At 49.8% G+C, this 15,304-nt stretch overlaps 2 protein-coding genes across 3 annotated transcripts; one reads left to right on the top strand and one right to left on the bottom strand.

The window, feature by feature from the left end:
* Positions 1 to 1,473: 1,473 nt before the first annotated feature.
* LOC128332977 (interferon-inducible GTPase 5-like) lies at positions 1,474 to 8,039 on the bottom strand. Its single transcript, XM_053267859.1, has 3 exons — positions 7,663 to 8,039; positions 4,972 to 5,671; positions 1,474 to 3,610 (listed from the first exon to the last, which is right to left on the bottom strand). The coding sequence occupies exons 2-3, from the start codon at positions 5,661 to 5,663 to the stop codon at positions 2,443 to 2,445; spliced, it is 1,860 nt and encodes a 619-aa protein (XP_053123834.1). The 5' UTR covers positions 5,664 to 5,671; positions 7,663 to 8,039; the 3' UTR covers positions 1,474 to 2,442.
* On the top strand, positions 7,879 to 14,099 carry LOC128332978 (interferon-inducible GTPase 5-like). Of its 2 annotated transcripts, none has more exons than XM_053267861.1 (3): positions 7,879 to 8,012; positions 9,996 to 10,637; positions 12,238 to 14,099. In XM_053267861.1, the coding sequence occupies exons 2-3, from the start codon at positions 10,045 to 10,047 to the stop codon at positions 13,439 to 13,441; spliced, it is 1,797 nt and encodes a 598-aa protein (XP_053123836.1). In that variant the 5' UTR covers positions 7,879 to 8,012; positions 9,996 to 10,044; the 3' UTR covers positions 13,442 to 14,099. The 2 variants fall into 2 exon arrangements, with proteins under 2 accessions (XP_053123836.1, XP_053123835.1); XM_053267860.1 differs by having other exon boundaries at positions 7,880 to 8,012; positions 10,010 to 10,637.
* The last annotated feature ends 1,205 nt before the right edge of the window (positions 14,100 to 15,304 follow it).

The following is a 15,304-nucleotide window of genomic DNA, read 5'->3' as shown; positions in this document are numbered from 1 at the left end:
GGTGAATTTTCCCCACAGGCCTCTGTTTGTACTCGGTGATTTGTAGGAGGGGAAAAATAGCCATTGGTTTTTCAGTGAAGAGGCAACATCTTGCATGCAAAACCATGGGTTTGTTCTGGAAATTGTTACTTGTTAGCACTTGTTATCTTGAGATACAGGAAGGTAAGAACTGCCTTGCTTTGATCAAACAACTGTCCATTTAGCCCAGTATTCTGCTTCCAACAGTAGCTAGTGCCTCTGGGAGCTCACAAACAGGTTGCAAAAGTGATGACTTTTCCTTGTGGATTGAGCCCAAACATACAGTAGGTAGAGACACGCTTCCTTCAAACATGGAGGCTCAATTTCACTCTCTCAGCTAATAGCAACTGATAAGAATGTGTTTGTCTAAAACCTTCTAAAAATGTAATCTAAACTGGTAGCAATGACATCTTGTGGCAGTTAATTCCATAAGTTTCATTATGCATTGTGTGAACACATAATTCGTTATTGTCTCATCTTGTCAATGCATAATCGTCTTTTTGCCAAACAATATTTGAGCTATCCTGGTTTCTAGTAGTATAAAGGAGGGGAGAAAGCATCTCCTTATTCACAACTCTACATGTTTTTAATAAGCCGGTGATAAATCTTCCTTGAGTGTGTGAACAAGGTGGTTTCAGCCACCTGTCTTTACTTATCGTGCACGTCTAGTAATTTTGTCAAGTGTCCACTGTCTGGCTCCCAAGTCTTTGGGCTGGTTCCTAGATCTAAAGAAAATCTTGTTATGGCTTGATCTAGAGAACCACAGAACACTAAACGGGTGCATTCAAAGGGGATCTCAATGTCTGTTTTGGGGGGAGTAATTCTTCCAGCAAGCCATTTTTGGACCTAAAGAGTTTAAAAACAAAGCAGCTGATAGAACTCAAAGTCTCTCTCTCTCTCTCTCTCTCTCTCTCTCTCTCACACACACACACACACACACACACACACACACACACACACACTCTGCACGAACCAGTTTGGAGGCCCTTTTACAGGCTTCCGAACTGTTTCGAACATCCGGCAGTTCGAAGGTGTGGGGTATCTTTAAGGATGGGGAAGGGTGCTCTTATCCCTCCCGCTGCATTTTCCCCATTGGTGCTGTCAAAATGGTCTGGCGGGACAGCAGCGTACCTCCTTGCTGCCCGGGTGCCTCCTCGGACCAGAAGTGCCTGCTGTGCATGCGCATGAGCAGTGGGCACTTCCAGTCTGAGGAGGCATCTGGGTGGCAAGGAAGTATGCTGCCACCCCACTGGACCATCTTGACAGCGCCAGCAGGAGAAATGCGGTGGAAAGGGAAAGAGCACCCCTGTCTTTAAAAGATATCCACCCCCCTTCGAACTGGCAGGCGCTGGTTCTGTGAACTTCCCTAGCGCACGCACATCCTGCTCTCTTGCTCCCAGAAAAAAATGATTAGCAGGGAGTCCTTTTTTAGGAATGCCCTTGTATGCAGAAGCATCTCTTTCCATTGTTTTATCATCACAAACAAGTATGATTATCAAAACAGGAAGGTCAGACCGTAGACAAGCAAAGACTACACAGAAAGCTCATGAGCAGTGCAAAGCGGGGCGGAACGGTCCATCCGGCTCTTCCCTTCCCGGTCCTTGTGACTCCAGTCCAAACAAACGTGTAGAGGCAGACAGTCTGCATGCAAGTGGTGAAGTAGCAGTCGAACAAGGTGCTTCTCTTCAAAGTGGTGCAGCTTCATGAAGCCACGACCTGCCCCTGGGATGCTTTCAGGGCAGAAGACAGATTGTGCAAAGTGTAGGTTAGAAGTGCCTCAGACTGGCACCTAAAGGTGCCGGCAAACATCAGCTGAGGAGTTTAACAGGACTTGAAGCTAAGACTTCAATCCTCCTGATAGCAGATGAAGCTGTATACCTGCATGGGTTTTTAAAAAAAAATAACTTTGGACTGCAGACGGGGACTGACATGAGCGAATGCTCCTCCATGTCAAAAAGCTCCCTGATCATGTTAGCACACAAAAAGAGATTCCAGCATAGCCACCTTCCAGCCACCCAGTCCGGTGTGTGGATGGAACTGTGATGCACAGAGGAGCATTCGATCACACGAGACTCCCACCTGCGGTCCGAAATGAGAAACCTGTGTATAGGCTGGACCATCTCGGCAAGGACGGGCTCTACTTCTACACCAAGTTCTCTGCTGACATCACAGGTGCTGGGATCAAAGCCAGCTCCCCCACCCACTAATAAGCACATAAACAACACTCTTCAATGCTCCATTTTAAAAATCCGTTTGAAGCCTGCTGTAGATGCTGGTCTTCAGAAATTGCTGATCCTTCTCCATCTCTTCTGTCTCGAGGACGGTTCTCTAATTTATATTTGACAGCAGTCATAGTTTAGGGGGTGGGAACGGCTTTTGCCACGACACACACACTCCCTCCCTCCCTCCAATTCCTTCCTGGCTCTACTGCTCAGCAAATGCCATCTTCAGCACCCTCTCGGCATCCTCAGAGAGTTCCACCATTACCTGCTTCAGCATCCCGTAAGTGGACTCGAAGGAGATCTCGGGCTCCACCTTGGCACCCTGCCCCAGGTACGGCACGTAGTTCCACACCCAGCGGGTCAGTGGGATCGGTTTGGTGACAAAGCTGAGCACGTACGTGGGGCTCAGGGGCTTCGCAAAGAGGCTCCGGACTGCGGCCTGAAGCAATGGGACCGCTTGGCCAGTGACATGTGCGGTGCGCTCCAAAGAACCGTCATCGAGGCCAAAGTCCATGCATAAGCCGGAGATGATGGTGATGAGGTTCTCCGCCACGTCCGGGCTGGGCCTTTCCACACAGTAGAGGCAGATTTGCAGGGCCTTCGCCCACACGTCTTTCATCAACACCTTGGCCTTGCGCCTGACAAGGCGGGACAGGACCGTCGGGATGGCCCTCTTCAGAGCTTTTTTCTTCAAGTCAGGGGCGCTGCTCCTGAGGGCTTCCTGGAGCAGGGGCAAGTCGTACGCTTCAGATATGAGGCTGGAGACCAGGAAGACCCGCGGGGAGGCTATGCCGTCCCTTTTCAGGGCCTCCACGCAGCTCTTCCGCACCTGTTCCTGCAGCTCTTCTTTGGGCACAGGCTGGCTGCCAGGCCGGGCTTCCACATCCACGTCTATCTTGCTCCTCACAAAGAAGGCCTCCTTCCCTGCGGAGGTGATGGCTCTGGCCAGGCAGCTGTGGGCATGCTTGTAGCGCTCGGAGGCTACCAGCAGGAAGAAGTCGTAGCGGCTGAGATCCAGGTGGCTCACATCCACCTCCGTCACTCCCACGCCCGGAAGATCCCAAAGGTACAGATTGGGGACAGTGGAGAGCGGATAGGCGGTCGCTTTCCTTGTCGTCCCGGTCACCCCGGTGGAGGCTGCCCCTGGCTCTCCGGAGCCCAGACCTCTCAAGGCATTGACCAGTGAAGACTTCCCTGATCCAGCTTCTCCAACCACAGCAACATCCAGCCGGATTTGTGTCGGCTCCTCCAGTGCGGAACAGATCACAGCCGGGACTTCGGACAAGCTGCCGCTCTGGCAAATCTTATACAACTCCTCGATCTTCTTCCGGCTCACAGGCGTGAGGTCCTCCAGGATCCCGTCGTGGTTTCTAGAAAGAATAAATCAAGGGCTTATAAATAGTTGTTGTCTCAAGATGGAATCTGTGGGGCTTCCAGGAAGTCTCCTATCCAGTCTATGACCAGACCCAGCCCTGCTTAGCTATTCTGATGGTTGGGGTGGATTATGTACATTACACAACTCATAAGGATTTTTCAAAAGATCAAATGCCTATAAAATACTTTAAAAACATATCATTTTATCCCCTAAACCAGGGTCCCCACTTAGGTGTGTCTGTGTCTCCAGATGTTGTTGGACTACAACTCCCATCATCCGCAGTCACAGTGGCCAAATCCTAATGGGAGTTTTTACAAAGAGTGTAAAATCTTGGCTTTTTGCCCAGGCTTTTATTTGATTGTCTCTGCTGCTGCTCTCTGTATTCTGTATTGCTTTTATGCTTTTGTTTTAAATTTTTAATCAGATTTGTTTCATAATTTTAGCTTAATATTTTAATTGTGTCTTTTTAACAATCTTGTTTTTAAATTTTGCTGTAAACCGCCTTGGGATTGTTTGAATGAAAGGCAGTATATACATTTAACAATAAAATAAATAAAATCATCATCTGGAAACCCCTCATTGGGAACCCCGGCCTTAAATACTGAAGACTGTTGTGGCAGAAATATTGTACTTAAGATATTTGGATCCTGCTTTTAAAACGAAGTATTAATGCAGGCTTACAATAGATAAATGTTTACATTTAAAACAAATGCCATCTCATGGGACACAGTTGGGGAATTACTGCTCGGGTTTCCATTGAGCTCCTGCTCTTTCTAGAACCAGGAAGTGTTTCCCAGAAGTCCTAAAATAATCAAGGAGTCTAACCAACTCTGAATTTCAAAACTAGTTCAGTAAAGATTTTTCCAGTGAACTAAAATCTCTGGGTTGCCTTACACCTGATCCAGAACCAAACCCCGAAGCACAAAAAAAGGTAACCAGTTCAAGATAAGTGGTCCAATAACCAGGCATTAAGTTTTGCAGATACAGGATTAATGTTTTGATTTATTTCCCAGGGGATGATGGGAGCTATAGTCCAACAATATCTGGGGACCCAAGTTTGAGAACGCATGCTCTATATTTTGTTTGTAAACAAAAATGATGTTTTTTTAAAAAACAGTTAAACATATTTTTTCGCACATTTAAACTATTATCATTGATCATGCAAGCAAAGTTGTGTGAGAGTTTTCTACATGAAACTTATCAAGTCACTTGCATGAAGTGATGGAATCGAATGCACTTTTTTGAGGTCGGCATCTGAAGTAGAGAGTTGTTGAAAACATGCTGAGGAAACTGAATATTGTTTAAACAGTTCAACTCCCTGGATTATAAGCAAGCTTTCCCCCCTCCCCTACTCACCTCATTAAGTTGAGCACCTCCCCTTCCAAACTGTCCTCAAAGCGGTCAAACTCGTATCTTTCCGCCTCCAGCCCCGACACGAGGAAAACCTTCTTGGCATCCAGCCCGTTCTTGGCTAAGGTGTCCGCCAGCTCTTTCCGGATCAGCCCCAACTGCTCAGTGGGATTGCACCGTGTCCGGAGCCGCCGCTCGGCCGTGTGCAGATCCAAGTCGATTTTGGTGCGTGCCAGGAAGATCGCCTTCCCCTTCTGCTTGATGGCCTTAAGGACCTGCAGGTGGGCATCTCCCAAACCAGAGCTCAGCACCACCACAAAGCAGCTGTACTTGCTCAGGTCACCCAAGCGCTTGAGATACCCAGCCAGCTGCTCAGAGGCTTTGAACCCTGGCAGATCATACAGGATGAGGTTGGGGTACGTGGGGTGGGCGTGGGCCACCGGCTGTTTTGTGGGCTGTGGAATCTCCCGGAGGTAAGCCCAGGGGTCCTCCACCCGGCGAGGCTTGTCCAGGAGAGCCTGGATCAGCGTGCTGACCCCTGCTCCCCGCTCGCCCAGGATCCCAACCTGGACCTTGAGGGTGTTCACGCAATCCACCAGCTCCTGGATTTTGGAGGCAGGACCGCTGGCGTTCTGGGCCTCATACTGGGCCTTCAGGTTCTTCAGCTGCGATTCATCTAGATACGGGGAGCCAGCCATGGTCAAAGCTGCAAGGAGAATGAAGGGAGAGGCATTAGCCAGCTGCTGACGGGCAAGGTTTCCCAGCACGCAAGGCAGGACTCCCTAGAGAGGCAGGGGTATCTGTCAGACAGACACATCTCTACCGAGCCTTATCCCTACCCTTTGGCACTGCGGGAGGAGGGGTTCTTGCAGTACCAGAGGGGGGTGGGGAGAGGACGTTTCAACTCAAAAACTGCACCTGCTGGATTTCTGCCCACCAGGAAGTTATCCAAGATGCAGCACCCCTATGGAGGGTGGGGGAACAGTACGACAAGCCTATTCCACTATAGCCAGGATTGGTGAGTTTTTATAGCAGGAAGGGAATTAGCTCATGCAATCAACTTATGCTTGCATTTTTTAATTGTACACTGCCCAGAGATGCAGGTGTTGGGTGGTATGGAAATATTTTAAATAAAATAAATAAGTGGGGTTGTGATTTATTGATAAGGACAGTGTAGTGATTTGTGATAAGGACTACACCACCAAAGAAAGGGAAATAGGTGATAACCCTGTAAGACCTGCAGCTTTCTTTCAGTGTGTCCTAATCTGCAAAGGTGCTTTAAAGGCTTCTCCAAGTTCTAAAAACACAAACACTGCTATAACATTTTATCCGTGTTGTCAGAGGAATGGAAATGAAGTCTGGCAGGAATGTCTTCCAAAGATTTACTCCATGGAGGAAGTTCCATGCAGAATGCTGTATGTGCAATGATGCTATCACCGCTTTTCCATCTCTAGGGCGGTAGACGTTGCCAAAAACCACTAAGAGCATTCGTCCCCAAGATGGTACTAAATGAGCCATCGGGGTAGGGTGGTGGGAAACCACAGCAGTCCTAGCTAGAATAAAACCCTTCTCCTGCGAGATCCAGTCCCATTCCAGGAAAGGAAGTCGTGGCCACAAAGCCAGGGGTGTAGCTAGGGGAGAGAGGTTCTGTGTTCACTCCTCTCCGTGGTGCTCTTCACCCCGGGGCTCCTCGAAGTGAGGGAGATAATAAAGAAAATAGGGAGGGGTGAAGCGGGGGGGGGCAATTTGTTTCCATCTGTGTGCAGATTGAGTTTTGTTCTGGACGGCAGTATCAAAGCAGTGTGTGCATGCACATGTATTCAGAGTGGGGCCTTCCTGATTCAACCTGAGCGGGATCTAAAATTAACTGAGCGGACATCAAAAAACCTGTGAGCGCGCACAGGTGCGCACACCTTAGAGGGAACACTGGCTGGGGGGCCGGGTTCTTTGAACCCATCTACTCAATTATAGCTACACCCCTGCACAAAGCCTTCAACCACTTTCCAAGGGGCTCTATTCTTTACACAATCCGCTCACCGCAAACTCCCAAAGAGCAGGCCTGCTGCTGCCTGCCTGCCTATGAACTCTTGCCATGCCAAACCTCCTCCCCTTCTGGAAGGGCAGCCAGCAGGAGTCCTGCTTCCAAAACAAAACCAACTGCAACCCTAAGTTTCGCTTCCTCTTAAAAAGAAATCAAAAGAACCCTGGTGTTCTGGCCAATAACAGCCCCACGGTTATTACTTCCATGGCACTTCTCCACTGCAAGGAAACACTGTCTATCAACAATGCTGCCTTTCCCACCCAAGAACCCAGGAGTCCCGAGCCAATGATCAGGACGATTATTATTTCTAGATCCCTTTAAAAAACGAAATACTACCAAAAGCGCTCCTCTTCCTCCTACCAAAGAACCCAGGAACCCTGGCCCATCATCATCGACGATTAATACTGCTCTAGGGCTTTAAAATGAAATACTGTCCAAAGCCCCCCTTCGCCCCCCAAAGAACCCAGGAGTCCGGGCTGCAACTCTCCCCCTTCAGAGAGACCCCGCCGGGGGTACCAGCTAACAAAGGAACACCCTCTTTTCTCCAAAGGGGAACCCAGGAGTCCAACTCTCCCCCCCCCGCCTCCAAGGAGTCCTGGCCACAGGCCAGTGGCCAACGGGGCTCCCCCGGGAGACGCCAGAGACGCAGACTCTACCCTTCGCCTTCCGTGCGCAACGGTCGCGCCCGTCCCTCCTGCTGCCGCCCCGGCTTTGGCGAGCGCGCAAGAGACGCGCGACCACCACCAGCGGGTTGGGTAGCCGTTCCTCCTCCTGGCGGCTCTGCGGGAAACAAGGGCGGCTGGCGAGGGAGGCTCCTCCTGCGGCCCCAGAGCCGGAAAGACGCGCTGACGTCTCTGTCTGGGCTGTGCGCTGGGTGGTAAACAGAAAGGTCGGAGCGCGCCGCCGGGGAGGGGAAGTGGCGAGGAGTCGCGGAAGAAGGGGACGCTGGAGAGCCCCGCGAGAGGTCCTGGTGGGGTGCAGGGCGGCAGCCGCAGCGTCGCCGGGGGTAAGGGAACCGAGGTCGTCTGGAAATTGGGCGTCGGAGGGCGTGGAGCCCCCCTTGGCTGGCTGACCAGAGGAACCCTTTCATCCGGGCCATGGTGTAGCCAGGGGGCATAGCTAGGGGAGAGGGGGCCCGTGTTCGCCCCGCTCCCCAGCTGCCCCTCGGAGCGAGGGAGATCATGGAGGGGTGGAGCTGGGGGCCCCCCTCAGGAGTTGGGCCAGTTCTCTGAACCCACCTGCTCAATTATAGCTACACCCCTCCTGGATGTAGCCACCAAAATATCTATCTATCCGGAGGACGATTTGTGATGGGGCAGCTAACGTTGTGTGTGTTTTTAGAATTATTATTCTTTCTTTATCCATCCAAGCTTCACTCCGAATCGGTGCAATGCATCCTACGGTCAACCTTGCCTGTCCAAAGATCAGTCCGGGGCTGCTGAATCATTGGATCAAAACTGCAGTCCCTCCCTGTCGAAATTTAAACCGGGGTGGGGCTCTTGGGCCATCAAAGCAATCTCTCTGTATCTTTCAACAGATCAGTCCCTAGCTCCCTAATCCAAAATGGCAACCCCGGGCTTTCCTAGCAATCACAAATGCCGGCGTTGATCTTTCTGGCTGTCCATCAGCAAGGCCATAACTGGAATCGGGTGTCTGCTGTAGGCACCCCATCTACCTGCCGTCTGCCTGCACCTTACAGTTGTAGGGGTGTGTGTGTGTGTGTGTCAGAGCTGGGAACACAGTTTTGATGTGCAGTTTGGTGTGGACAGGGAAGAGACGCCCTCATACAAATGTTGAAGTCCCCTTATAATGTTGGAATGTATAGGTGTGTTGGTGGCTAGCCCTCCTTTGGCACTGAGTTCCAGGATTTCAAGTCGTGACCCAAGCTAGGGTCCATGCTGCATGGGAACAGACACATTTGGGTCCCAGAAATGTTAGGCATGCAGGAAGCTGCCTGCTACCGAGTCAGGCCGTTGGTCCCTTTAGCTCCGTGTTGTCTGCGTCAGGGCTGCACAACTCTGGCCATCCAGCTGCTTTTGTACTACAACTCCCATAATCCCTAGCCACAGTGGTCAGTAGTCAGGGATTATGAGTCCAACATTTGCAGGCAGCCAAAGTTGGGCAGACCTGGTCTATACTGACTGGCAGTGACTCTCCACTCAAGAGTTTTTCCCAGCCCGACCCAGAGATGCTAAGGACCAAACTGAAACCTTCTGTGCCTCAGTGGCAGAGCATCTGCTTTGGATGCCAATTCAGAATCCAGAGCAGATGCTCTGCCACTGAGATACAGCCCCAACACCTGCATTTACCTGTCTTGCTGTTCAGTTTTCTGCATTTTTATTTGAGGTCAGTGTTCCCTCTAACAGGGGTTCCTAGATGTTGACGACTACAAGTCTCTGGCAACTTTTTTTAAACTGTTATTTTATTGTTCTAATAAAGATAGAAACAAAGAGACATAAGGAAAAGAAAAGAAACAAGAAACAAGATAAGCAAAGCCAGCAAATACAAAGATTCTCTCTGGCAATTTTTGAAAAGGCACTGAAGACACATTTATTCACCTAGGCTTTTAATTAGATTTATAGTCTTAATTTTTAATATTGGGTTTTAAATGATTTTAATGTTCAAATGATTTGAATGGTTAATTGATTTAATGTTTTAAATGATTTTAATTGTAAACTGCCCAGAGATGCCAATTTTGGGCAGTATAGAAATATTTTAAATAAATAAATAAATACATACATACATACATACATACATACATACATACATACAACTCCCATAATCCCCAGCCAAAGGCCATTGAAGCTGGGGATGCTGGGATTTGTAGTGAACAACATCTGGGAATCCCTGGTAGAGGGAACAATGCTTGAAGTTAAGTCCCACTGGGGATCTATGTATGTGCTTGAAAACTGGCTTGAAATGTATGTGGCCACATTTACTGTGCTTGTTCTGAGCCCCTGGGTTAAATTTTTGGTGCTTTATGTCCTAGCTTTGTTTCCACAGCACAGCCTTGGAAGCCCTCTTCGTCTCCACCCAAAATGCCCCTCACGACCCCTCAGGGCTCCTCTTCAGGTTCCCCTGAGTGTGGGGACGTCTCTGTGGTCCTCGTGGGGAAAACCGGGTCAGGCAAATCGGCTCTTCTCAATGCCGTGCGAGGGATGACGGAAGATGACGTTGGCTCTGCACCAGTGGGGGCCCCGCCTAAATCGGGGGCCCCCATCATGTACCCTGACCCAACCCATCCCAATGTACTGATCTGGGAACTGCCAATGGATGTCGAAGGGCAAGCGGAGCGATGGCTGGAAGAGGCAGATATGTTTATCGTGGTGACTGACGGCAAGTTTGACGAGACCCACGCCCACCTGGTGGGAGAGGTCCAGGCCGCTGGCAAGAAGGTCTTCTTCGCCCGCACTAAGGCAGACCTGGAGGTGCACACCCTCAAGCGACTCATGGGTGAACGCTACGAGAGGTCCGAGGTCCTCAGGGCTCTTCGCGGGGTCTGTGCCGAGTCATTAGGGGCCCACGGCCTGGGAGAGCCCTTTGTATTCCTGATCTCAGCTTTTGAGCCCTACGCCCTGGACTGCCCCCAGCTGCGTGAAGCCTTGTTGAAGGATGTCCAGGTGTACGAGAGGTTAGTAAAACAGGGTGTGCCCAAATCCATGAGAAGAAGTCACGCTTGGAACCAGGAAGCCGCTTTCTGGTTGAGGCGGGAAAGAAACGAAGGTTGAGAGTGAGATCTGGATTGACCAGTCTTGTTTTCCGCTAGCCAACTTGATTCAGCTGAGCCTCGATCTGTAACCCACTTCAAAACTCTGATTCTTATCTGGGTTTATTTGAAAATGTGCTCCAATATCGATCAGTCTGTGTTTGTTTCTAAACTAACTACTTCCTGGTCTCTCTTTTGGAGGAGATCAGGGAGTAGGGTCCCTAGGAGGCTCACACGGGCAGGTGAGAAGAGAATGCCCCGGGGATGTCATGCTTTAATTGTAGCCCGTCCCCATGATGTTTAAACCAACTGACAGACACAGTCCGGCAGAGATGTCAGGCAAGGAGCCTGCCAGTGTGGGTGCATTGTTTACAAGGAGGGAGGTTAATTGGGTGCCAGTTCCCATGGAGGAATGTAAATTATAGTTCCAGGCTGATATTTATATCCTGGTACACACACTCCTGGTACACACACAGGAACACAGGAAGCTGCCATAAACTGAGTCAGACCATGGGTCTTTCTAGTTCAGTATTGTCTTCACAGACCGGCAGTGGCTTCTCCAAGGTTGCAGGCAGGAGTCTCTCTCATCCTTATCTTGGAGATGCTGCCAGAGAGGGAACTTGGAACCTTCTGCTCTTCCCAGAATGGCTCCAGCCCCTGAGGGGAATATCTTGCAGTGCCCACACTTCTAGTCTCCCTTTCATATGTGACCAGGGTGGACCCTGCTTAGCTAAGGGGATGTCATGCTTGCTACCACAAGACCAGAGAGCCATCGCGTGAATGTCATCTTTGGGCTGAGCAGCAGGTGTCAACAAGAGGCATGGCCTCAGAGGTGTCTCTTTCTGCTTAGACCTGATCAGGTTTTATATACAGCCTTCGATCAGCAAAATGGATAATTTCTGCTTAGATAAATATGCCTCCTCCTGGGAAGGCAGCAGTGTTGCCTCTAACAGGGATTCCCAGATGTTGTTGACTACAATTCCCAGCATCCCCAGCTGCAATGGCCTTTGGCTGGGAATTATGGGAGTTGTAGTCAACAACATCTGGGAATCCCTGTTAGAGGCAACACTGGAAGGCAGTGTTTGTTAGTGCAGGCATTCTCTGGCTCCCAGATGGCGTTGGACTACAGCTCCCATCATGCACAGCCACAACAGCCAAAGGTGAGTGGAGCTCTGGATGATGGGAGTTGTAGTCTAGTCACATCGGGGGACCCAAGTCTGAGAATTCCTCTTATAGGGGAAAATCCTGCCAAGAGGCTTGCATTATTTCTTAGTTTATTTGGTAGATTTATATTCTGCATGCTCCCTTGGTCTAGCTACTGTGATTAAATGGCTTTGCAGTTATTGCTGTGTCGTGAAACTGTTCTTCCTCTGGCCAACACTTGGGCATTGTTTCCTCTGGAACTGCCAGTTTTGCTGACTCATAGGAGCATAGGACCCCCCCCCACCCCCAGAGACGCCCTCCTACTCTTTAACATAACCACTTGATACTAATCCTGGTCCACCCCCCCCCACCTTTGTTGCAGGGTCCTGAAGCCCACCCGCTTGGGTTTTGAGCTGATCAGCGAGCAAGAGATTGCTGAGATCCAGGAGGCCTACGAGTTGGGAGGCCTCTCGGAGGTAGTGACGCGCATCCAGCACAGCCTGGAGACCATCTGGAATGCCCAGCTTGACATTGCCATCACGGGGGAATCCGGTGCGGGCAAATCGACGTTTGTCAACGCCCTGAGGGGCTTGGGTGACGAGGATGAGGGAGCGGCTGCGACAGGCGTGACGGAGACTACCTCCCAGCCCACGCCGTATTCCTATCCTGGCTATGCCAACGTTGTCCTGTGGGATCTCCCTGGCATCGGCACACCCAGCTTCCAGGCTGATGATTACTTAGAAGCGGTGGAGTTTTCTCGCTATGATTTCTTCATCATCCTGGCTTCGGAGAGGTTTAAGGAGAACCACATCCGGTTGGCCAAGGCAATCGTGGGAGAGGGCAAGCGGTTCTACTTTGTACGCACCAAGATAGACAATGACTTGGAGTCCATGGGGAGGAGAAAGAACCCACCGCCCGAAGAGGGAATTCTGGAGGAGATCAGGCAGGACTGTCAGGAGAAGCTCGCCAAAGCTGGGCTCCAAGAAGCCAAAGTTTTCTTACTCAGCAGCTTTGAGATCAACAAGTTCGACTTCCAGATCTTTGAGGACACTTTGGAGCAAGAGTTACCGAGTCACAAGCGCCACGCTTTCCTCTTGTCCCTGCCCAACGTTTCCTTGGCGATCATAGAGAAGAAGAGGCAACTCTTGCACCAGGAGGTTTGGAAGGTCGCTTTGGTCTCCAGCTTGGTGGCTGCTGTCCCTTTGCCAGGCTTGGCTTTCACCTGCGATGTCTCCATCTTGCTAAGGAAGCTGTCCACCTACCGGCAGGACTTTGGCCTCGATGCGGCTTCCTTGACCCGGCTGGCGGAGCACTCGGGGAAACCTCTGGAAGTTTTGAGGGGCGAGGTGCACAGCGCTCTGGGCCGAAGCATCAACAAGGATGTGGTTATCAGCTTGCTGGGGAAAGCCACTGGCACGGGCCTGGTGGTGGCGAATTTCTTCTTGCACCGAATCCCCATTTATGGTGCCCTGGCTGCTGGAGGGATTTCCTTCCACACCACCTACTCCATGTTGAGCCAATGTCTGGAAGAACTCGCTGCCGACTCCCAAAGAGTCCTCCTGAAGGCCTTTGACAGTGAAGTCTGAGGCTGCTAGAATAAAGCTGCCCAGATTTTCCTCCTCTCTTGCTTCCACACGATCCCTCCTCCAACCTAGTTGTTTGCACCTACAGTACATGGCCGAAAACTGGGAGCACACACACAGCTCCCACACCTGGGTAGAACACCATTTTCGCTTGTGTGCATGGCCTCAATGTCAGTTAATGCGGTTAGTAATACATTTATTCCGGCCTAAGGTTTTCTGAGGTCGAGCCTGTTTTCTGAAGGGCAGGGTAGCCCGGGATGTTTCATAAAAATAGATCTCTGGGTACTAGTGGGGTTGAGGGGTGAGGAAAAGAAATGGTTAGAGATCCCAACCTTTCCAGACTATTTGCGGCCTCTGAAGAAGCGGGTTCTTGCCTATGGAAGCTTATGCCAAGATAAATGTTTATTTATTAGTCCTTGGATTGGTTATTTAGCTTCCGTTGCTGTATTGAATCTTAAGAGTCTCCAGCTGTTTGAGATAGAGCATTGCCACTGATGTTTTAACATTGAAACGTGTTTGCTCACAAAGAGTCTCCAGCTGTTTGAGATAGAGCATTGCCACTGATGTTTTAACATTGAAACGTGTTTGCTCACAAAGAGTAAGATCTTTGTTTTTATTTGTTTTATCTTCTCATTAAAAGAGGTCTTAAACCTTGTCGGGATGTAGGGGAGTATGTGTATATCATTGCCACTATATTGTCTTATTAATTAGTTGTTAAAAGTGCTGCCACATGGTCTGTTTATACATGTACACACCCCGCCACAGGGTAAAACAAGGGTAGATGTAATCATTACCCCATGCAGCCTAAAACAGTTTTCTCTCTACTTTTTTCCATCTTTGTGTGAAATGAGTTTGGTTCTGAGCAGAAGTATCAAGGCAGTGTGCGCGCATGTGGATTCAGAGTGGGGCCTTCCTGATTCAACTTGAGCAGGAACTACAATGAACTGATCAGACACCAGAAAAATTGTGAGCGCGTGTATATGCGCACGCCTTAGAGGGAACACTGCCTAAAAAACATTGGATCCCATTGGATCGGACCCGACAGAGACATTGGATCGGACCCAACTTGGCCCCTCAAAATGGTCAGATCGGATCGTGTCGGATTCAAAACCCAACATTTCCTGACATTCCTGTCAGACCAAACTAGTGGCCCACACACTGCCCCTCAGTTGAGAGGTAACTCCTCGCCTGTTTAACTTAGTCTGACAGGAATGTTTGGACTCCAGCAGAGTTCCATCAGGATAGGTGGGATTTCAACTGGAGTTCTGACACTTGGGAGTTTCTGCTGTCATGGCAGAACTCCTCCCAATAATGCCTGACAAAGGGCATATCTGGTGCAACATGCCTGTTAGACCAAGCTGACTGCACAGCCCTCATAATCACAGCAGAATTTCAGGGAGGGTGAGGTTCTCATTTGTTTTTAGCCCTCTTCACCAGGAGGTGACATTTTACTTGGCTAAAGCACTTGTATAATATACCTGTCGTCATCCAGCCTGACTACTTTCACATCCACGGATTCCAAGCTCTAGTCGGTGCCAATGAGCTTCATGAGATCACATGGGAGCCCCCATTCCATTTGGGTCAAGGACATCAGAGACGTAAGTTTTGGGCGGTATAAAAATATGTTAAATAAATAATTTAAAAAACCCAGCACCTTAGGTGTGGTTCTGTTTGCTGGGTACCAGTTCCTTTCCCCTTGGAATCTGTAGAGTCAGAGCCTCGGCTGGAGAAAACAGGTCATGCACATGCAACAATTTTGGGTGTGCCAAAGGGTTATAATTTGTTTTGTGCATTTATTCAAATATATCTCTTAAAGCAGTGTTTGGTAGTGCGGACATTGAGCCAGTGAAGCAAATCTCTGCGTGG

The sequence above is a fragment of the Hemicordylus capensis genome, chromosome 7, assembly GCF_027244095.1.
Source record: "Hemicordylus capensis ecotype Gifberg chromosome 7, rHemCap1.1.pri, whole genome shotgun sequence".
Classification (NCBI taxonomy): Eukaryota; Metazoa; Chordata; class Lepidosauria; order Squamata; family Cordylidae; genus Hemicordylus; species Hemicordylus capensis.
Note: the sequence above shows the minus strand (reverse complement) of the source record. Positions and strands in the feature narration are given on the sequence as shown.